Source organism: Palaemon carinicauda, chromosome 11 (assembly GCF_036898095.1).
Source record: "Palaemon carinicauda isolate YSFRI2023 chromosome 11, ASM3689809v2, whole genome shotgun sequence".
NCBI lineage: Eukaryota > Metazoa > Arthropoda > Malacostraca > Decapoda > Palaemonidae > Palaemon > Palaemon carinicauda.
The window spans coordinates 47390967-47416806 of record NC_090735.1 but is presented as its reverse complement, the minus strand read 5'-3'; the positions used below and the strand labels follow the sequence as shown (position 1 = coordinate 47416806).

Below are 25840 nucleotides of genomic sequence, written 5' to 3'. Positions count from 1 at the left end.
GATCAGAAAATACTGACTCGTAGCGACCCTTTGTTTACAGAAGCTGTGACGAAAATGATATTCCCTCAGATCCTGGTGCCATTGTTAACAGGAGGGGAACCTGATGAGGTGAATCCCTCCTTTAAATAGTCTGATGATATATTTGATTGCAGATCCAATCGCTGATTACGAAAAGAGGCAGAGAGAGTTTATGTTTGATTTCAGAGGACCAAGTGTTTGCTGCAGTTGGCGGAGAGCGAATGGAACAAAAGGGAAAATTCCTTTACAACTCAAAGTAAAGAGGAATATATCAATTGGTTATTTTTGAGTGGGTGTACAATTTCTAACATTATTCACATTAGAAATAAAATATGGTAGAAACTATCAACACAGGTTTGTGGCTCCAAACAGATCTCCATCTGTTCTAAGGTAAAACTGCCCAAAAATAACCGATTACCTAAATTCAACAGATGAATGACGTGTCTGCATATTGATTATTGCCTTCCTCACTGATATATATTGTAATCTGGTTTCTAAAATGAAAAGGAATATAATAAATGGTTATCATTAAAAGTTTAATTAATTGATTTATCAAGTGACTTATATATATATATATATATATATATATATATATATATATATATATATATATATATATATATATATATATATATATATATATATATATATATATATATATACGCACACACATATATAGCATATATACATATGTATATTCATATAAAATGGCTCTTGATTCCAAACAAATTTTGAAGATATTTTATATCACCGAATCACAAGTTATTCTCCTTTAATTTTTCTTTCTTTATGCCTCTTCCCATAAATTAAAATTATGGGAGTAATTGGATCTAAGAATAATTCTTTATAATTGAAAGACCTATTTGTACTTGTACTTATTCTGCATAGCTAACCAGTCAAAGTGAGATGCAAATTTGTCACTGATCACATAGTAAAAATTGCCAATGGATAGTCAGATCAGATGGTATTTTCCCAATTACAGTGATTGAAGTCAGTCAATAGATATTGACAACATATCGCATTTAGACGATGGATATTGGACACGGACAACATTTAGACAGTGATATTGGGCATGGGTCGCAGTTACACAATTAAGATATGACACAGACAGCACAGTTAGGCAATGAATAATTAGTACAGACAACAATTGGACAATGGACATTGAGCAGAGAGAGTAGTTTGACAATGGATACTGGGCACCGGCAGCAGTTGGACTATGAATACTTGGCACAGTTACCAATTAGGCAATGGATATTGGACGTAGATAGTAGTTAGGCAATGGATATTGAGCACAGACATCAGTTAGGTGATGGATATTGGACACAAAAATCAACTAGACGATGGGTTTTGGGCACAATCAGCAATGGAGGATTGTTAATGGCCAAAAACAGCAGTTTGACAATGGATTTAGGCACAACACAGCAAATAGTTAAACAATGTTTTTAGGCACAGACAACAATTAGAGCACAGAAAGCAGTTAGACAATTGATTTTGGGCACAATCAGAAATAAGGGAATGTTGATTGGGCACAGACAGCAATTAGCTCATGGATATTAGGCACAGATAGCAGTTAGAAAAAAGATAACGGGCACTGACAGCCGATAGGTACTGGATACTTTGCTTAACCACAATTGGAAAAAGGATATTGGGCACAGACATTTGTTAGATAATGAATATTGGGCACAAATAGCAATTGGACAATGACATTGGTCATGTCATGATGAGAGAAGATGAACACGGATCTAAAATGGCTATGAACAGGGAGGTGGAGCGCAGAAGGAAAGGAAGGCCAAAGTTCAGGTGGAATGATAAATTGTTCGATGACATGAAGGAAAAGTGTCTAAAAGATCAAGATGTACAGGACAGAGGAAAGAGATGAAGGCTGACTAGAAACAGCAATCCTATACTGCAATGAGAAAAGCTGAAGGCCAAATGAGAGAGGACAGAAAGAACAATGCAGTTCAACAAATAAATCCCCTTAAGTGATAGGGCGTAATCATTTATACGTTCTTTCACAAACAGACACCAACAATATCAATATCACAAGTTTAACTAATGGATGTATATTTAACAAACATTTTAAAAGTTATTTTCCTACCGGAAATACAACCTCTTCAACTCTTCAGCACCCAAAGGAGCTTATTTTATAATCCTTGCTTTCTAATAACCTCTTGTCAGGGAAAATCTTGTTGAAGATTATTTTCATTAAATGAAAAAAAAAAAATAAGTGTTGCATTAAAACTGGAGTGCGTAAACGTGTATTTATAAATATTTTTTCTTCTAGATTAAATTTTCATTAAACTAAAGAGTGGAACCTAGGTTTTCTGGACAAGTTTGTGGATATGATAGCTTACTATGTATTCTACATTTTGATAAAATACAAAATTAAGCTTCATATATTTAAAGGTTTCACATATTATTTGGAGAAGCAGTTCTGAAATTTCATTTCCCCTTCAATTGCGTAATGTCAGTATGTTATTTAGCAACCAAACTAGGAATCTAAAGAGGCAGTGTACATAAGTGCAGCAATGTGCTTTGAAGTTTATTGCAAATATTTACCCTTTGCCAAAAATCTGTCGTTTTTTACACTTGAGTTTTACCATAATCATGGTATATTTGTAGGTGTTTCTGAATAATGCTATTAATGCTTTCACATAGTTATTAATCAAGATGCACAGGTCTTATTTGCTAACAGTAATGAGTTCTATTCATATATCAGATATGAAAATGGCCAACTACCATGAAATCATACGCTTTGGTGATTCAAATGTAAAACCAGAGTTTCTCCAAACGTCATGTAGAACGATGAGAACAAAATTACCACTAATGCTAATATACATTACGGACTCGAGGATGGCATAAAATTAATTATGTTATTTAATTACACAAGACATACACACACACGCATATATATATATATATATATATATATATATATATATATATATATATATATATATATATATATATATATATATATATATATATTATCGGAATATGCAATGGAAGATGGAATATCATTGGAGAGAGAAAGGATTAATGAGGTAGAATCATTTAAATATTAAGGAATTATGATATCTGATAAAGGATCTTTAGAGTTTGAGTTTAATGAAAGATTGAAAAAAAAGCAAATCAGACACTGACTAGGTTAAGTACAATTTGGAAAGCAATTCGCACGAAATTACTTATAAAAATCAGCTTATATATCAGTTTAGAGATATCGGTGTTACTATACGGACATGAGTCGGGATATGCAAATTAAACAATATCCTACAGAATTTGTAGATTTCAGAACTAAGCCTTCAGAAGAATATTAGGCGTTAAATGGCAGGACAGGATTAGAAATGAAATTATAAGAATATTCCTTAAGTGCCATATGTGGATGAGATCATGGTGAGGGGTAGATGGAGATGGTTTGGGCATGCTCTTCGCTCTCACCAAGAATTTAGTTAACCAAGCTATCAACTGGGGTCCACAAGACACTAGAAGAGTTGGGAGACCCAGGCCTACATGGCTGAGGACTATGAATCATGAAGTAGATGATGAATGGAGTAGTATTAATTTAAAAGTTCAAGATAAACACGACTGGCGAAATCTAACCAAGGCCCTTTGTATCAATGGGCGAAGAGGAGATGGGCATGGAAGGACATGTCTGAAACCTTTGTCCTGCAGTGGACTATCAACGGCTAATAGTAATATACCGAATGTACAGCATATATATATATATATATATATATATATATATATATATATATATATATATATATATATATATATATATATATATATGTATATATATAAAGAGAGAGATAAATATAATATATATATATATATGTATATATATATATATATATATATATATATATATATATATATATATATATATATATATATATGTATATATATATATATATATATATATATATATATATATATATATATAGAGAGAGAGAGAGAGAGAGAGAGAGAGAGAGAGAGAGAGAGAGAGAGAGAGAGAGAGAGAGAGATTTGGTTTATAGACAAATCCTTACAAACATATCAACACCGACTCATACATACATTTCAACCCTCTAACAACAACACTCTTACTTCAAGAGCATGTTACTTTTATGTAATAAAATAAAGGGCAAAGGGAACAATCCCAAGTAATTTACTCGTCTTCATTAGAAGTCGAAGATAAACCAAAGACTTTTCAGAATAAACAATCACAAAACTTTCCATAAATCACATCTATGGCGAATTACATCTTGCCCATAAATACTTTGCAACTCCTAACACATCCGAGAAAAATATCCTATTTATTCATAAGAATCAATGATCTCCTAAATCTCCTGGAATCCGTCGACTGTAGAAATTTTCGTTTCCATGGTTGAATTCTACAGTTTTATCACCAAAGGAAAACACATTAACTGAAGTCAGATATAGCTTTTCTCCGAAGGCAATTCCATAAATCGGTTTATGTAGGGTCTGACCATTTCTGGATATTTATTCTTTTAGTTTAGAGGTTGCTCGTTAATGGCAGAGGTAAGGGAAAGTGACAATGCATTAGCAGGAGAATACCCTAGAGACTGACCATATATACATATGATCGGCGCCTAAGTCCACTCTCCACCAAAGCTAAGACCAAGGAGGGCCGGGCAATGGCTGCTGATGACTCAGCAAGTAGATCTATAGCTCCTCCAAACCCTCATCCTTAGCTCAAAAGGATACTAAAATGGCACACTCTACAAAAAACTATAAAGCTTGAGAGTCTCGAACCCCAGTCCATTAAATCGCTTAGCAGAGATTTTTTTTTCCAAAGGCTATGGCAACCACAAGTTTAAGTGGAATAATTTCAATCACTAATTATTCCACTGTAACTTGTGGTTGCCATAGCCTTTGGAAAAAAAATTCTCTGCTAAGCGATTTAATGGACTGGGGTTCGAGACTCTCAAGCTTTATAGTTTTTTGTAGAGTGTGCCATTCTCTCAGATGGAGTTCCAGCGATTTTGTTAAAAAAAACTACAAACACTATCGCGAAGCCGCTTGCAATACTGCTAAGACAAAGTGTAGATATGAAAGAGATATATGTTAAACATAAATTAGCTTATATAACACCTATCTTCAAAAGTGGATCAAGACTAGAGGCAAGCAATTATAGACCTGTTAGTCTAATATCACATGTTATGAAAGTGTATGAGAGGGTAATAAAAAAGAAAATAATGAACCATTTGGTTAAAAATAATTTGTTTAATATAGGTCAACACAGTTTTGTGCCTGGAAAAAGTACACAGACCCAACTGATAGCACACTATGAAAACATATACAAAAATATGATAAATGAAAAAGACACAGATGTGATCTATCTAGATTTTGCAAAAGCCTTTGACAAGGTAGACCATAATATAATAGAGAAAAAAATGAGAAAGCTTAATATTGTGGGAAAGATAGGAAAATGGGTAAGAGAATTCTTGCAAAACAGAAAACAAATAGTGGTTGCAAATGACGAGAGATCAGATGAAGCTCAGGTAATATCTGGCGTGCCACAAGGTACGGTATTAGCTGCACTGCTGTTTGTTATTATGATCTAGATAGTGGTTGCAAATGACGAGAAATCAGATGAAGCTCAGGTAATATCTGGCGTGCCACAAGGTACGGTATAAGCTGCATTGCTGTTTGTTACTATGAGCTCAGACATAGACTGTGATGTTGAAAACTCCGTAGTGAGAAGTTTCGCTGATGACACAAGAATAAGTAGAGAAATTACTTGTGATGAAGATAGGAACTCATTACAAAGAGATCTAAACAAAATATATGAGTGGGCAGAGATAAATAGGATGGTATTTAACTCTGATAAATTTGAATCAATAAACTATGGAAACAGAGGAGGAATGGTATATGCATACAAGGGACCTAATAATGAGACAATCACAAACAAGGAAGCAATTAAAGACCTTGGTGTAATGTAAATTAGGAATATGCTATGCAACGACCAAATAGCAACACTGTTGGCTAAATGTAAAGCAAAAATGGGAATGTTATTCGGACACTTTAAAACAAGAAAAGCTGAACACATGATTATGCTTTACAAAACTTATGTACGTAGTACACTCGAGTACTGCAACGTGATATGGTACCCACACTACCAAAAGGGTATCGCGCATATAGAGAGTGTACAAAGATCCTTAACTGCTAAAATAGAAGAAGTTAAGGACCTTGACTACTGGGAAAGACTGCAATTTTTAAAACTATACAGTCTAGAAAGGAGAAGAGAACGCTACATGATCATACAAGCATAGAAGCAAATAGAAGGAATTACTGAAAACATCATGGAGCTAAAAATATCAGAAAGAACAAGCAGAGGTAGATTAATAATGCAAAAAAATATACCAGGTAAACTAAGGAAGGCGCACAGGACATTAATCCACTACGCACTAGCATCGATAATGCAGGGACTATTTAATGTGCTGCCAGCTCATCTAAGAAACATATCAGGAGTGAGCGTAGATGTGTTTAAGAATAAGCTCGATAAATACCTAAGATGCATCCAAGACCATCCAAGACTGGAAGATGCAAAATACACCGGAAGATGCATTAGCAACTCTCTGGTGGATATAGAGGTGCCTCACACTGAGGGACCTGGGGGAACCCAAACAAAAAATAAGGCAATAAGGTAAGGCTCTCTCTTTCATCTGTATTTGTATTACTAGATAGATTCGGCTTAAGAAAGGAGCCAACTCCCTCCATGTAATAACTTTTTATTTGGAAAAGGGACAAGGGCAAACATTCCGTGAGCATTATTCGCCAATAATATTACACACACATAACAACACACTTATATACATACATACACACTATATATATATATATATATATATATATATATATATATATATATATATATATATATATATATATATAATATATATATTATATATACATATATATATGTGTGTGTGTGTGTGTGTGAGTCATTTTGGCCTGGTGATCAGGTGCATACGAACCAGGCCTTATCAAGAAGATCCCTACGATTGATACCTTATCGTAGAAACGAACGACGATCGTAAAAAAAATCTACTGTACACCTAGTGCCCTGGATAGTCGTTGATTCTCCCGATCTCATCCCAAAATGCCGCAAGATTCTAGCAAAAATATATTCTAAAGTTAGTTCTAGGGAAAACGGTGTATATTATCTTCATATTCCACATTACTTTCACCTACTCAATATCTTATGATTAAACATTAGGTCATGAAATTAAATCGAAATGAATAGTGAATCATTACCACATAATTATCAACGGGTGATAACATCCTTAAGTGATCCTATTTACTGTGGATTGACTTTGTAAAATGTAATATAATCATATAAAAATTTTGTATTTTCTCATTGCATCTCACAATAAAATAATCATGATTTTTTCACAGACTATAAAAAAAGATAATGGAAGGGCATGAAATCGTTACCCATAGGATGAGATATTTCTCCTTAGAATAAACATAATACAAAGAAACCACAAAACAGAAAGTAAATTTCTACGTTGAAACTTCAAGGAATTTTAAGAATCTAAATAAAATGTACCTTTAAAAACAGAGTGAGAAAAGCGATAGTTGATTATTAACATAGAAGCTCGTACTATAATTTGGAGAGAATACTTTTAAATAAATATATCTTAATAAATACTCATCCAATTTCCAAATTTCTTATAAACAATTCAACATTTTATGTTCATTAGGTTATTTATAAAATTGATAAGAATCTAGAGCAATAAGCTCTCTCTAAAGAAAACTGGCTTTGTCAAAGAATTCAAAGAGAGAGAGAGAGAGAGAGAGAGAGAGAGAGAGAGAGAGAGAGAGAGAGAGAGAGAGAGCCTGTCGAAATACCAAAGGCGAGTCGCTCTCAGTCTTAAGTATAAATTACTTCATAATGTCAGGAGTAATTCCCTAAATCCGTGTCAAGGAAAGGAGAACCGCTTACGACCCGGCATCACAATCACACGGTAGAAGCCAGATTAACTCTCGAGATGAAGGAACGGCCAGATGAAAGAGACACTTAAATCATAGACCGGATAATGCTAGAGATGATGAGGCCGGGGTCATGGCCTGAAAACGTAATTGCTTCATTCAATTTATATTCCCTCGTCTCTTATAGAGGCTGACGACGTCAGCAATTTAAGCATAGGAAAACTTCCTTGGGTAAATACAAATATCATTATCTACCGTTTGATTCACTTCGAAATATACACGAAATATTTTAATTCTAGTACACACGGCCCGTCAAAACTCGAGCCTTGATATTTAGGTAGATATGCACACACACGCATAAACACACACTCAACCCTGCCCCACTTTCCTAACTACAACACGGCAGTTGTGGTTTCCGAGTGTACCTTTCGCGTTACCGCTTAATACCAGGGTATGGCTACTATCCTTCTCCCCTCAACCGATGGACGGGGAGAGACCGAATAGTTAAAAGTCTGGTAATGCCACCCAACATATATATATATATATATATATATATATATATATATATATATATATATATATATATATATATATATATATATATATATATTATCATCAGTATTATTATTATTATCATCATTATCATTATTACTTGTTAAGCTACTAACCTGGTTGGAAAAGCAGGATGCTATAAGCCCAGGAGCTCCAACAGGGAAAATAGACCAGTGAGGAAAGGAATAAAGTAAAATGGAATATTTTAAGAAGAGTAAGAGCATTAAAATAAATATCTCCTATGTAAACTATAAAAACTTTAACAAAAGAAGAGGAAGAGATTTTACAGATTAGTGTGCTCAAGTGTACCCTCAAACGAGAGAACTCTAAACCGTAGCAGCGGAAGACCATGGTACAGAGGCTATGGCACTACCCAAGACTAGAGAACAATGGTTTTATTTTGGAATATCCATCGCCTAGAAGAGCTGCTTACCATAGCTAAAGAGTCTAATCTACCCTAAGCAAGCGGAAAATACCCACTGAACAATTACAGTGTAGTAGTTAAACCCTTGAGGGAAGAAGAATTATTTGGTAATCTGTGTTGTCAGGTGTATGAGGACAGAGGAGAATATGTAAAGAAGAGGCCGGACTATTCAGTGTGTGTGTGTGTGTGTGTGTGTGTGTGTGTGTGTGTGTAGGCAAAGTGAAAATGAACCGTAACCAGCGAAAAGGATCCAACGTAACTGTCTGGCCAGTCATAAGACCCCATAACTCTCTAGCAGTCATATCTCAAGGGGATATTCTTTAAAACTGTAAAAAAAAATATTTTTCCCTAATTAATGCAACCTTCCTTTCTTTTTCGACGCCAACAACTCTGCTAATCAACTACGACAGATAATTTTTTTTTAATCAAGAAATACATAATCAAAAATTGAGATCAATCGTGTTGACTTTGTAATAGAACAGTTTGAAGACTAATATCAGCTAGTTTGTTTACTTGTGCATTACCCTGGCTATGGAACATTTCTATTTAAATGTAAGTTTGTTTTCTAGGATTTATTCAAGTTTACTTTGTATTAAAAAGACCAAACAGTTATATGATTTTCTTTATTTTTACGATAAATTCTAGCAGTAAAATACAAATTCTATTGTGAAAAAAAACACAAATAATAATAATAATAATAATAATAATAATAATAATAATAATAATAATAATAATAATAATAATAATCATTATTATTAAAATAAAAATAATGATAATCATAATAGTAATAATAATAATAATTATAATAATAATAACAACAACAGCTACAATAATAATAATAATAATAATCATAATAATAACAACAACGATAATAATAATAATAATAATAATAATAATAATAATAATAATAATAATAATAATAATAAAATGTATGAGTAAAATAAAAATATATTTTCACAAGATTTACAACAATTTCTTTTTTTTTAATCTAAAAGACATGCCATTTCCCCACCCCCTTCTTTAGATTTATACCTAATTGCAAGGAAGTAACAAGAACCTCAACGAAATCAAACGTTGAAAAAATGCAGACGAAATTCTCCAATGGCATATTAGGGTGAAAGAGTTACAGCGCAAAATATTTCGTGTTGTTTATATATATATATATATATATATATATATATATATATATATATATATATATATATATATATATATATATATATATATATATATATATATATATATATGAAGGAAGCTGTAATTCGTTTAAGTCTGTAACGAATTTCCCATTGTTAGAAAATGCTTCAGTGGAAACTGTACCAATTATATTTGTAGCTTCACCTCCCTCCCTTCTATTGTCGATTGTCGTTACTTTTGTTTTTCTCTCAAATATAAATTCCAACAATTTATCTGCAAATTTACAGCTCGCTGAATTCATCTGAAATCAAACGGGTTTCAGAATAGATGTGCGTGTGTGTGTGTTTACATTTACAGAATTATTGGGATGTTTTCTTTTATTCAGCTTGTTACAGACGATTCATCTATACAGTCTAATGTTTATCCTTATTTCTATCAGTCATAGATTCTAGTCCTTGGTCGGCCAGAAATATTTATAACTAGAGAAATTTCCCTATGGGTCTGAGATCCCATGGAAGACCGAATTTGATATTAAAGGGTAATTATGTCTTATTTGAAAAAAATACATATGCAGTATATATCTCTCTCTCTTTATATTATATATATATATATATATATATATATATATATATATATATATATATATATATATATATATATATATATATATATAATATTTACACAAACATTTACATACAGAAAGTCATCGATGGTTTTCTAGTGTATACTCTTAGAGTACACGAAAATGAGTATTTTAGTATGAATGGAAAGTAATCTGATATTTGATATTCCTATATTTTCTATCACATATCTGATTAATAACTTTAAAAATGTTACAGGTTTATGGAGAATATGATATCAATTATCAAGTGAATCTTAAAGAAAGAAAATGACTCAATTCGTCTCATATAATCTCCCTCGAGATATCTGTTGTTTATTCAAACAAGTAGATGTAGTTAGTAATAATAATAATAATAATAATAATAATAATAATAATAATAATAATAATAATAATAATAATAATAATAATAATAATAATAAAAAAGTCGAAGAAAATAAATTTACCATAAAAAAATGAAGACAATTTATTCATGCAACAAAATTTACTTTCATAACTTGAAATCTCAGCCAATTACATCATGAAATCAAAGAATAATAACTTTCATTAAAAAAAAAACTCCAATCTATTTCCGTTGTATGAAAACGGAAAACGGGACAATTAAGAAGTTTCTGGGGAAATAGAATAATTTCTTCTGAAAAAAAACATTTAAAATACATTCATTTCCTAATTTCATTGCATTATTATTTTGAAACTTGGATAAAATCTAGTAACAAAGATGAAACCGTAATCTCGTATGTATGAAACCGTGTATTCTTAATGTAATGATCAATTAGGAATATGTTTTACCAATAAACCTAATTTCTAGTCCATAGATCAGCTTCAGTTAGTTTCTTTAAAGTAAAGTGCATCACTACCTACTTTGTTAGCAAATTTATTTATTTGGAAAATGGATTTTTTTCCCTATTTATATGTGGTATTGGATCTCCTAAATGAAGTAATTCTTCTTCAAGAAGTAAGCACGAACAGACCGCCTTCCTACTCATAAACATAGTGCATACTAATAAATTGTTGTTTACATATACTATGTATATATATATATATATATATATATATATATATATATATATATATATATATATATATATACTGTATATACATACATACATACACTATGTATATGCACACACACACGTATATATATATATATATATATATATATATATATATATATATATATATATATATATATATATATATATATATATATATACTGTATACATACACACTATGTATATGAACACACATATATAAATATATTATATATATATGTGTGTGTACATATATACAGAGAGAGAGAGAGAGAGAGAGAGAGAGAGAGAGAGAGGGGGGGGGGGGGTTCCTAGGTGTGATCGGTAACCCTGTAACCTTCAAAGCGAACTGTCCCAAGGTTAAGGACAGGCATATATAGGGCCAACTCTGTAACAATTCTTCATGCCTTACTTAGTCTATCTGAAACAAATAATTATGTACATGTTAGTACGACAAATGTTGTGATTTCAACTAATAAAGGAAAAGTATCAACTGGAGAATTAATGCAGGAAATGTTTACACTAATATAATTAGGTGATAGGAATTAATTGGAAAAACTGCTTTCGATGCAAATTCAAATTTCATTTATCATACGCATATCTGAAAACGTTAAAATCCTAAAAAAAAAAATAAGAAATCCTCAGAATTACTCACATTTTTTTATTTCAGAAAGTATATGGGATGGCGTTGTGATACCCATACTCTTTCCCCCTTGCCTTAAGACTGCGGACCAAATACCTAATTTGCAACCCATGTCAACAGACTCAATGAGATGTAACAAAACTTGCTATACAAAATTTTCCTCATCTGGGAACCAAAGTACTCATACGTGTATGGGGCGCATGTAGTTGTTGTTGTTGTTGGCATTATTATTATTATTATTATTATTATTAGTAGTAGTAGTAGTAGTAGTAGTAGTAGTAGTAGTAGTAGTAGTAGTAGTAGTAGTAGTAGTAGTAGTAGCTAATCTACAACCATTTGGAAAACCAGGATGTCATAGGCCCAAGAGCAGTAGCAATGTTAAAACTTCTTTCATATTTAAACTAGAAAGACTTATGTCAGCCTGTTCAACGTAAAAATATTGGCTGCAAGTTTGAACGTTTGAAGTTATACCGATTAAACTACCTGATTATTAAGCTCATTTAACAACTTGGTCATAGCTGAAATAAAACCTCTAGAATACTGTGTAGTATTGAGCCTTATGATGGAGAAGGCACGACTATTAGAATTAATTGCATACCTAGTATTACGAACAGGATGGCACTCTCTGGCAAGATATGAAAGCAACGGATGGTCAGAGTTAGGAAAAATCTCATACAACATGCATAAAGAACTAATTGGACGACGGTGCCAAAGATTAATATCTAGATCAGAATAAAAAATATAGTAGGCCGTAAATTTTTGCCCAACAATTTAAGATGAGAATCAGCAGCTGAAGACCAGATAGGAGAACAATATTCGAAACAATGTAAAATGGAAGAAATAAAACAATTATTCAGAATAGATTGATCAACGAAAATCTTGAAATATTTCCTCAGTAAGTCAATTTTTAGTGCAATTGAAGAGGAAAAAGACAGGACGTATTCCTCAAAAGTATATTTGCAAACAAGAATCACACATAAAATTTTAAAAGAGTCATACTGAGATAAAGAAAAATTATCAAGGCTAAGATCTGGATACTGAGGAGCTACTGTCCTCAACCTACTTAAAATCATACATCGAGTTTTGATAGGGTTTGTGATGGCCGAGAGAAAGGTTATGACTCAAAGGCAGGGTGCAATCAACTGAGTAACTTTATTAAAGAACACTCTCCTTTATATACAAAACCTCAAGGCAACAGGAATTTTCATGTTCGAGAAACAGACAATGTTAGAGAGGAAACACGCAGACATGTTTATTCTGGTTCTTTTTAGTGCGAGGGAAGAGCGCAGATACAAGCATAATATATACAAAATAATTTATGTACGATCGTGTGACACATGGTTGGTACATGGCTCCCCCCCTAAAAATGACATACTGTACATGTTAAATAGGGCGCCCTGATCTAAGCGGGTCATCTGGCAGTAGATAAGCAGGTTTTAGACGATCAATGGAGATCCAGTCTTCTTTGTCACGAATGTTTAGTAGGAATGCTTTTGGACTGCGTCGGATCACAAGGAAAGGGCCCGTGTAAGGGGGCGTTAGCGGTGGCTTGCTAGTGTCGTTGCGCAGGAAGACGTGCGTTGCAGAGTGCATGTCTGTTGGTATGTGATGCTTCACTGAGGGCTTGTAAGTCTGGCGGCATGGAGTAAATTTTCCCACGACATGACGTATGTGCTGGAGATCATCGTAGGAGGTTATAGAAGGAAAAAATTCGGCAGGGACGACCAACAGGTCGCCATACACCATTTCAGCTACTGAGACGTCGAGGACGTCTTTAGGAGTGGTCCTTAGTCCCAGGAGGACCCAAGGAAGCTGAGTAAACCAGTTGCAATCCTTGCAGCGGGACATCAAAGCTGCATTGAGGGTGCGATGAAAACGTTCAACCATTCCATTGGCAGCGGGGTTGTAGGCCGTTGTCTGATGTAGGGTGATGCCCAGGAGATTCGCTAATGATGTCCACCATTGAGAGGTGAAAGTGGTTCCCCTGTCAAAAGTAATATGCTCAGGGATACCAAATCTTGGAATCCATCCTAAGAGTAAGGCAGATGTACATGAGGCAGAAGTTGCAGTTTCCATGGGAATGGCTTCAGGCCAACGGGTGGAGCAGTCGATGACGCTAAACAGGTAACAATGTCCTTGGGATGTGGGTAGGGGGCCTACAATGTCGACGTGAATGTGTGCGAAACGACACTGAGGTTGAGGAAAGGTGCCCACTCCTGAATCTGTGTGTCGATGTACTATGGAAGTTTGGCAAGAAGTACAGGCGCGGACCCAATCCTTAGCATCCTTAGAAATCCCGTGCCAAATGAACTTTTCCTTCAGCACCTGTGCAGTAGAACGGCACGAGGAATGTGAAAGGCCCTGAATGAAATCAAACACCTGTCGGAGCATGGGAGCAGGAATCCAAGGTCGTGGTCTGCCAGTAATGTCGTCACAAAGGAGGTTGGTGTTGGAGTCTTCGAGGGGGAAGTCTTCCCAACGGAGGGACGTGCAGGATGTCCTATATGCTTGATATTCTTGATCCTGTCGTTGGCCTTCAGCCAGGGCGTTGTAATCCAATCCCAGTTGAACGACAGCCAACGTGTTTCTTGACAGGGGATCGGCAACGGGATTCATTTTCCCAGGGAGGTATTGAAAGGTGCAATTGTATTCAGCCACGATGGATATGTCCGCGTTGCTGGGCGGACCAGGCATCAGACTGTCGAGTAAAGGCGTGCACCAGAGGCATGTGGTCTGTGCGAATGACGAAGGGCGTACCTTCTAAGAAATGATGAAAGTGACGGACAGCCAAGTGCACCGCCAGCAATTCTCGATCGAAAGTAGAATAGCCCGATTCTGCCTTGGACAGTTTTCTGCTGAAGAAGGCCAATGGGCGGGGCGAGCTGTTGACCACCTGCTCGAGTACTGCACCAATAGCGACGTCGCTGGCATCGGTGGAGAGAAGGAGAGGGGCATGTGGGATAGGAAAAGTGACTGCCGCAGCAGTTGATAGGGCCTACTTTGCATTGCAGAAGGCTGCTTCTTGAAGGGGACCCCACTTCAGGTCCTTTGGCTTGCCCTTGAGGGAGGCGTAGAGGGGAGCAAGAGTGGTGGCAATGGCTGGCAGAAAACGGTGATAATAGTTGATCATGCCCAAGAACTCCTGCAGAGCTTTGACGGTCGAGGGCACGGGGAAGTTCTGAACGGCTGCTACCTTCTCAGGGAGGAAATGGACTCCTTCAGGAGTGAAGCGGTGCCTTAAGAACGACACTTCATTGCGCCAAAGGTACACTTGTCGTACCAGACTAAAAGGCCGTTTTGTTGCAGGCGGTCGAGCACGATGCGCAGGTGATGGAGGTGTTCCTCTTTTGAGGAGGAGAACACAAGTATGTAGTCCACATAACATACACAGAAAGGGAGGTCCCCTAAGATGCCATCCATGAGACGTTGAAACGTGGACCCAGTATTACGAAGGCCAAAACAGGAGTAATTGAAGGTGTATGTACCAAATGGAGTGGTGATGGCAGTCTTGGGGATACCTTCTGGGTTCATAGGCACCTGATAATACCCCTTCAGGAGATCAAGCCTAGACAAAACCTTTGCTTTGTGCAGGTAGGAGATCGCGTCGGAGATGTTTGGGAGGGGGTAGTGATCCAGTTCTGTTTGCATGTTGAGGCACCTGTAATCCTCGCACGGACGAAGGAAGCCGTCTTTTTTCAGAACGATGTGTAAGGGTGACGACCATGGGCTGGAGGCCTTTTGGCAAAGGCCCATTTCCTTCATTTCGGCAAACGTCTGTTTGGCGGCTGCCAATCATTCCGGTGCCAGACGTCTGAATTTTGCGAAGACTGGGGGTCCCGTCATCTTGATATGGTGATAAATACCGTGCTTGGCAGGAACCGTGGGCATTTGGTGAAGTTCTGGACGTATAACTTCCGGGTACGACGTGAGGAGGTGTGCGTAGTCATCCGTGGGTGCGCTGATGTGGAGAGCGAGGTTAGAGGGGGTGGGTTGAAGAGGTGTCGACAAGTACGAGTCTGTGTTGACCAATCGTTGGTGGGCGACATTGACCAGAAGGTGGAAATGACAGAGGAAATCTGCACCGAGGATTGGCATTGTGATGACAGCAACGAGAAACTTCCAATTGAATTTACCGTTTCCGAACGATAATGTGAGGTTCTCGTAACCGTAGGTGGGTATCGCAGATCCGTTGGCAGCTACCAAGCAGACGTCAGCAGATGTAGACAGACTACGCCGTGTCTTGAAGAGTTTCCTTGGCAAAAGAGAACGACAAACACCCGTGTCTACCAAAAAATGCACGCCCGTTCCTGCATCATGTAAAAAGAAAAGATTAGAAACACGGGAGGCCACCGCCACCAGCGATGGCCTACTTACACGTCTTTTGGCCACTGACAATCCTCGGCACATTTCTTCGCGGTTGCCCCGACTCTGAAGTTGTAGTAGCAAAACTGCGGCAGATGGGAGGTAGTAAGTGGCTGTAGAAGTTGTTTGTTGGGGCGCGAGCGATTGGTGGGTGGTGGGTGGCTTTGTCGCCGCTTCGGCACGTCACGGGGTAGGTGTGTTTGTCCTACGGCATTCATGTCAGCTTCGGTTGACGTTGAATAGGCATCCTCTTCGTCAGGGGTGGAGGCGTTGATGGAGGTCTTGAAGTGGCTGTCCATAAGGGCGTCAGCTTTGGTCATCAAGTCCTTTATGGGTAAACCATCGACATCGGGTATGGCAGCGCACATAGGTCCGGGTAAACGGCATATCCAAAGGGCACGAAGTAGGTTCACCTCACGAGGAGAGCCGTCTGCGGCAGGTTGAAGGTGAGCAATACTGGTCCTTTCCCTGAGGGCAAGCGAAGCCCTTTGGTCCCCCGACGGTTGTTGAGAGAGCTGAAAAAGCTTTGCTATACGGGCGGCTGGCGACGACGAGTACTGCTGCAGAAGGTATGTTTTGAGGGCGTCATACGCTATTGGGGTGTCTCTTTTTTCACAAAGCCAGTCGGATATTTCTGGGAAGATGTCCTCGGGTATCGCCGCGAGAACATAATCTGCTTTGGTGGTTGAGCGAGTCACGCCGTTGATGCAAAACTGGACTTCTGCGTGCTGAAACCAAGCAAACGCCTCTCCGATGGCGAATGACGAAAGTTTCAATGAGGGAGCCGCAGCGCCAACTTCCGTAGAGTCCGCCATAGTACCAACGATGGAGGGGCAAGGGGGGTGGGGGTGGAAGGCAGTGGGAGCGAGTCGACTTCCGGGGTCACCAATGTGACGGCCGAGAGAAAGGTTATGACTCAAAGGCAGGATGCAATCAACTGAGTAACTTTATTAAAGAACACTCTCCTTTATATACAAAACCTCAAGGCAACAGGAATTTTCATGTTCGAGAAACAGACAATGTTAGAGAGGAAACACGCAGATAATGTTTATTCTGGTTCTTTTTAGTGAGAGGGAAGAGCACAGATACAAGCATAACATAAACAAAATAATTTTTGTACAATCGTATGACACACGGTTGGTACAGGTTTAACTTCATGTCCCATAATTTGCGCCATGCAATAATTTTAGCTATATTCATCTCTGTTAAGTGATTCAGCAACCCCAGATCTACATTCAGTAAATGGAATTGAAGTAGAGAGTAGGATCATCTGCATATAGTATGAAAAGTAATGGGCCAAGAACACTACTTTGAGGGAACACCCGATATCACATTCCTATACTCACTATGGTGCCCATCAACAACAACTCTTTGCAATCTATTACTCAAAAATCTAAAAATTATGCTAAGAAAAAAAAACTCACTTCCAGATGTTCCCAGTTTGAAAACGAGGGTCTAATAATTAATTCGGTCAAAGCACCTCTAAAATCAAGGCCAATCATACGAACTTCCCGACATTGCAATGACTAAAGACTTTGTGTACTAATGAGGAAGCATAAAAGAAAATAACGTCATTAAGTCAATGATAGATCACCTGTGATTAAAGTTCTTATTACATTGAAATTGATGATTATTCTTTTTCCTGTTTTTGGGAATGTTGTTTTCAACAGTATTTAACGACGGGAAAACATTAATTTTAATGTCCCCCCTCTTTTTGAGTTTATTAGAAATGGAAATCTGACAATTTTTTTTGTTTCATCTAACTCTTCCTCATTGGGAAATTTTTTCGAATGGTTGATTGGTATAGATTAATATGACCTTGCGTCGGATCCTAAGCTGGGAAGTGAACAGAGAGTAAGAATCCTGATGTGGACCTCCAGACTCCGACCAACCAATGAATACTAAACCTCATTTTCTCATCTTTACTCTATTTAATCAACCATAACAAGTCCGCTCTAAGATCGTTAGTATTTAGATAGAGTCAAATCCAGCATTTGAGAGATTTCGAGGTATGATTAAGCAAGTTATTATGCAAAGTCTGGTGACTGATTGAGTAATGGTAAGTTAAGTGGCGTCGCAACTACCGATAAATGAAGCTAAAAGAGTTGCTTAAATTACTTGTAAAGATACGAACAATTTGATGAGCGACGCAGTATTAATTTTATTACGCAATATCAGTTTTATAATATGAGTGACACGTATATCCTGAGAGAGAGAGAGAGAGAGAGAGAGAGAGAGAGAGAGAGAGAGAGAGAGAGAGAGAGAGAGAGATTATTCAATGAACACGCACGTCTATTTGTCTAATCTCTTTTCTCATCCTCTAGTTCCCTAAATAGCAGCGACCCATAACAGTCAAGCAGCATCCGAGTACACAATTCCTATGTATTTCTATGTTCTTTCTTTTATTGTTTCTATAGCAGGCTTTCTGCAAATTTGTCATACCTGTTCTCCCAAGTAGTGATCCTTTATTGCTTCCTTAAAAGCTCCCTGAAATTACTCTACAATTCAATAACATTTCCACCTATGATTTTTTCAGAGCCCAATGCCTTGAAACAAACATAATTAGATTTATCAAACTTTCCCTTGCGAAATATACATAATCATCTTATCTTTCCTTTAATTGTAAAGATATGTATATAGTATTTATAATGGTATGTTTCACCTAATTCCCATTCACTTTTCGTAAATTGTAAAATCCCATGCTATCACTGTGTAGCTTTAAATTCCCGAGTTCTCGAGCAAAAAAAAAAAAAAAAGAAAAAAAAGGAAAGAGAGAGAGAGAGAGAGAGAGAGAGAGAGAGAGAGAGAGAGAGAGAGAGAGAGAGAGAGAGAGAGAGAGAGAGAGAGAGAGAGTCTCTCTCCTTGACAACAATAAACGAGAGCACATTGAGTACATTGAGGGTCACAAAATACAGACGCGTGTCACAGCCACCCTTTGTTTACAGAAGCCGAGACGAAAATGATATTCCCTCAGATGATGGTGCCATTGTTAACAGGAGGGGAACCTGATGAGGTGAATCCCTCCTTTCAATAGTCTGATGATATATTTGATTGCAGATCCAATCGCTGATTGCTGATTACGAAAAGGGACAGAGAGAGTTTCTGTTTGAGTTCAGAGGACCAAGTGTTTGATGCAGTTGGCGAAGCGCGAATGAAACCAAAGGGAAATTCCTTTACAGATCAGAAGTAAAGAGGAATATATCAATTGGTTGTTATTGGGTGGATGTACTGTTTCTAAAATTATTCACATTAGAAATAAAATATGGTAGAAACTATCAACACAGGTTTGTGGGTCCAATATGAACTACATCTGTTCTAAGGTAAAACTGTACAAAAATAACTGATTACCTAAATTGAACAGATGAGTGACCTGTCTGTATATTGACTGTAGCTTACCTCACTAATACAAATTGTAATCAGGTTTGTTAAATAAAAGGGAACATACTAAATGGTTATCAATGAATGTTCAATGTACTGATTTACTAATGACTTTTCCAACAACAAAAAATATAAAATGAATGTTTCGAAACAAATTCTGAAGATATTATTTCATGTCATAGAAACAGGATACTTAGTTATCCTCCTTGGAATTCTTGTGATTTTATGTTTCTTTCATTAAATGAAAATGATAGGAGTCATTGCATCTGTAATTAATTCATTAGAATTATAAGACCTACACACAACACTAATACATGGTACTCAAATCTTACTACGTATAGCTGACCCACCAGAATGATTTGTATCACTACACAACTTACACACACACACACACATATACATATATATATATATATATATATATATATATATATATATATATATATATATATATATATATATATATATATATATATATATATATATATATATATATATAATATTCCCTATTCTACTAGCTTTTTCTTTTTCGCATAGTTTTTCTCTTAGATCTTACAAGAAGGTTGTGATCTTCCTTAATAATAATAATAATAATAATATATATGAAGATAATTTAGCGATAAACTTCCAGGCCAATACTATGATAAGCTAAATTCTTTTAGGAATTTACCAAAATTTAAGGAAGCAAGTAACATGATCATAAAATCGCAATCACCCAGAACAAAAATCGAAAGTAATTACCCTTTTTTCATGAATGAATTATGATTATAAAAAAGCGGTAAAGAATCGCGTTAAGAACTAAGGATGTAAGATAAGAGATAAGAAACGTCTGCGTGAAAAATGACTGTGAGTTTGCTCATTCCTATCAGATTAATGAGGCAGCCGTAATATATCTTGCTTAGAGTGGCAGTCGGTGCCACATCTCGATGGTGGTAAATCATAATGCCTTCGAGTTTACTGTGAGATTATTTATACTTTAATGAGGAAGAACTGTATATTAATTTGAGTAACGATGTTAATATATGTTGAACTATTTACTTTAGTTGTTTTTAGAGTTCTTGTCAATGAAATTTGATCTCAAAATTCCAATATGTGTAAGATTTATAGGAAAAAATTGCAAATAATTACATCATTCTAAGAATCTAAAACTAACCATTCTAAGGATCTTATTTATATTCGTCCCATAATTTCAATCTTTAACACTCATTTTAATTGTCGTATTATCATAACAACAATAAATGCAGCCATTCCATGTCCACCTCAGGACAAAGTCCTCAGGAATGCATTAATTATGTCTGAGGTTTGGCCATTTTCATCATCTTGCTGGCCACGACGGATTAGTGATGGTGGGAGACTTTAGTCTGGTTACTCACAGCAAACCAACCTCGTATGGGTGGCCCTGACTAGTACAGCCCTTTCATCCCATTGAAGTATACCTCTCAAAAAGATTAAACCTTAATAACAATGTAAATTACTACAAATTATATATTGAAAATCTACGAAGGGAACTGTGGTTTCCACCAGCAGTTTTTATAAATGACCGGCTATACAAATGTCAATTCAATTCCTAACATTCACCAGATTATGATGTTATTGACGCAACATTCCTTAGAAGGATTCCTTACATTTTTTACATCTGGCTAGTACAGTAATAACGTATTCGCCTAGCATTCGCCCGGGACCGTGAGTTTAAGCTATTTACTGGGGAGGCCACTGCTGTGGTGTCACCACATTTGGGGGTTTGGGCTTGATCGGCTGACGTTCTGTGGACTATCTTTCTCTGGTGAAACTGGAACTAAAACTAAACACCTTTACCTTGACCTTCACGATGTTGTGGAATGATATTGTACATACATACACACACACACACACATATATATATATATATATATATATATATATATATATATATATATATATATATATATATATATATATATACATATGTATTTATACATACATACGTATATATATAAATATATATATATATATATATATATATATATATATATATATATATATATATATATACATACGTATATATATATATATATATATATATATATATATATATATATATATATATATACATACATATATATATATATATATATATATATATATATATAACTATATAAATAGGCTAAAAATATATATATATATATATATATATATATATATATATATATATGAAAATATATATATATATATATATATATATATATATATATATATATATATATATATATATATATACATAGTTTTAATATCAATAGAATTGGCGGAAATACTTTTTTATGACTAATATAGCATTGTTGATTTGCAAATATTTTGAAATGCTAATTCCTCAGCATTAACCATTGTATTGTTACCGTAAATACCATTACTAAAGCCTTCCGAAAGTCAAAACTACTTAATATTTCACTAATAACAAAAAATCCTAATACTCTGTAGAGAGGAGAATTATTACTTCTATTGTTATACTGATAAGATTGAACATAAATGTTGAAACCAAAATAGAACATTAAAATGCAGAGTAAAGAAAAATCAGAAAAATTTTTCAGATATGAATCTCAAAACAAATAATGCAACGAGAAATATTAGATGAGAATTTTCAAATGCTCCGTTATGCTGAAAAGGTAAACTGTAAATTAAAAGAAAATGAAATACAAAAGGATAAAATACAAATCTCGTAAATATGAAAAAAATTACTGCAACGCTCAAAAGCAGAATAAACAGTTTTAATGAAGCATAAACAAAAAAGATTAAATAATTTACTTTTTGACTTACAAATGTAGGATATATTTATAGCAATATTAAAATAAATAAGAAAGTAGAGAGAGCATGAGTTGCTTAAAAAAGATACTCTTAATCCATTTGTGATACAGAAAAGTCGACCTTTCGGACTATTACAAAAAGGGAGAAAATCTTAATTGAACTTTTTTTCTTAAACTAATTATACAAATATTAACAAGTTACATTCAGGAGAAACAAATAATTCAATGTTAAGTAATAGAATTTAATATAAATGATAAGTTAGAAATGACATCAAAATGTTAAAAGAAAATTGTAGCCAGCCATTCTGAAGGAGATGAAGGTAAAGAAAGTTTCAGTCTTAAATGGAAGTGGAGCGAAAGTCAAACAAGAGAGTTTTCCTTTCCCCGTATTTTTTGGCACATTAAAAAAAGGGGCCAAAAAGGGGGAAGGAAAACTATTTTACAATAGTAGTTCGAGGCTAACTTTGGCAGTTTGCTCATAATAACATTCTACCTCCGCCTATTCCCTAAGCTCTTTGCCAGCAAAGTTCATAAACGAAAAAATAGGGGATGAAAAATTGGAGACGGGGAGGCTAGAAAAATGGGGGAAGTGGGTTGAAATTAGGGAACGCGAACATAAAAATGGGGGACGGGGGTTGAAAATGGGGGACGGGAGGTGAAAAGATGAGGGACAAGGGGTAGAAAAAATGGAGGGAGGGGGTGATAAAATGAGGGAAGGGGTTGAAAATGCCGGACGGGAGCTGAAAAGATGAGGGACAAGGGGTGGAAAAAATGGAGGGACGGGGCTAAAAAAAATAGGGGATGGGGCTGAAAAAAAGGGGGGACGGGAGGTGAAAAGATGAGGGACAAAGGTTTGAAATAATGGGGCGATGGGGCTGAAAAAATGGGGGCAACGGGTGGTGAAATGGGGGGACGGGCTGATAGAATGGGGTGGGACGGGGGTGAAAAATGGTGAGAAGGGGGCTGGAAAAATAGGGGAAATGGGCTGAAAAATGGAGGGACGGGGGCTGAAAAAAAATGGTTGACAGGTGCTGAAAAAACGGGGGACAGGGATTAAAAAAATGGGGAAAAGGAGATTAATAAAATAGGGAGATGGGGGCAGGAAGAAATATTGGGAAGTGGCTGAAAAAATTGGGGGACAGGGGCTGAAAAATTTGGCACGGTGACTGAAAAAAGTAGGGTGAGGTAGCTGAAAATGGGGGGGAACGCACAGGAAAAAGTTTGGGTACGGAAGGCTAAAAAATGAGGGGATGGGGGCTGAAAAAAGTGGGGAGAAGGGAAGCTAAAAAATGGGGAGATGGATGATGTAAAATAGGGGGTGGAGACTGAATAAAACCTGAGACGGACTGGAAAAATGAGGTAACGGGGCGGAAAAAAGGGGGAGGGGCTGAAAAAATTGGGGTTTGAGTAGCTGAAAAATTTGGTGAGGGGACTGGGAAATGTTTTCGGTACAACAGCCTCTATTTTGATCCTTATTTGAAAAAAAAAAAAAATCTTTTTCTCAACACAGTCATATTCTTTGTATTTTTACTTACTGTTAATTAATCGTTAGTTTATGTCATGAAAGTTCAAAAAGAAGTATTTAAGCTAAATATTTCTTCATTTCATTCCATCGATCAATCTTCTCTGCAGATGTATCAGGATTTTTCTTGAAAACTAAAATAATCCAATTTTAATTGAAAACGATTTTATTAAGATATATTTACAATGAGTAATATTATATCACTCCACAATGAGATTACAACCATTATTCGAATACAAAAATGACTGTAACAATCTCTCCGGATTCCCCTTTGGAATAAATTTTCTTTATAAGATAGAAGCTCAGAATACATGTAAAATATTGGTTGCAAAACAAATCCTTATTCTATTGAAATCATGATCTCTGCTTCTAAATTTAGACTTTTTTCCAATTATAGAAAACCGATAGTCTATTCGAACGCTGAGACGATAGGAAACATTCATTCCCCGTTTATTCTTTTCTCTATTACGCCATTTGCTTAAAGCGTTGAGAACAAAGACGGTATACCTTTTGTGCGGCTTCGAATGCATTTGCAAGAAAATCCACGGATCGATACGCCACCTTTCAACGCCCTTTGTTGGCGAGACAGTTCCGAAGATAACTTATTCCTTCGTGGGAAAAGAAACGAAAATCGGAGTGAACATTGAGATAAGCTAAGCTTGTCATCAGCTTTATTTCGCGACTGGGTTTCGACCCAAGATATTAGGGATAGTGGATTAAACTTTGTTGGAAATGGAATGCAATCAGAGGGGGAAATACTGGGTTAAATGACATTGGAAAAATCTTTTCTAAAAAGGTTGAAAGTGACACATCACCTTTAGTAGATAATGCAAGAAGCTTTAAAAAAAATTCCATTCGAAAGAAATTTGTGTTTCGAGCTGTCATACTTATGTATTTGCAATTGTCATGTTATTACTATTATTTTTAAGATACAACTCTACTTGGAAAAGTGAGGAGAGGAAACAAGGAAATAAACACAAGAGACGTAATGGCAAATAAAATTAAACATTAAAATAGATCTAATATATACAAACTATGAACAATAAAAAAGGGAAGAGAAGTAAGATAGAATCGTGTGCCCGAGACCCCATCGAGCAAGAGAAATCTACCCCAAGACAGTGGAAGACCATGGTACGGAGCTATGGCACAACCCAGGATTAGAGAACAATTATGAATGGGTTGATTTCGGAGTGTTTTTCTCCTAGAAAGGCTGCTTACCATAGATAAAGGGTCTCTTCTACCTTTACCAAGAGGAAAGTAGCCGCTGAACCATTATAATGCAGTAATTAAGCCTTTGGGCGAAACTGGAACTGAAACTAAACACCTCTACCTTGACCTTCACCATGTTGTGGAATGATATTGTACTATCTGTAATTAGTTGCATTGATCTAACTATAACGTCTACAATGGCTTACAGTGTGTGTGTGTATATATAT

The 25840-nt window shown here is 35.7% G+C and overlaps 1 protein-coding gene across 1 annotated transcript in view; it reads right to left on the bottom strand.

Moving 5' to 3' along the window:
* Positions 1-5623: 5623 nt before the first annotated feature.
* LOC137649268 (protein FAM200A-like) overlaps positions 5624-25840 on the bottom strand; it is a 91972-nt gene continuing 71755 nt past the window's right edge. The window contains exon 4 of the mRNA XM_068382252.1: positions 5624-5733. Coding sequence (XP_068238353.1) covers positions 5624-5733 — 110 coding nt within the window. The remainder of the gene's footprint in view (positions 5734-25840) is intronic.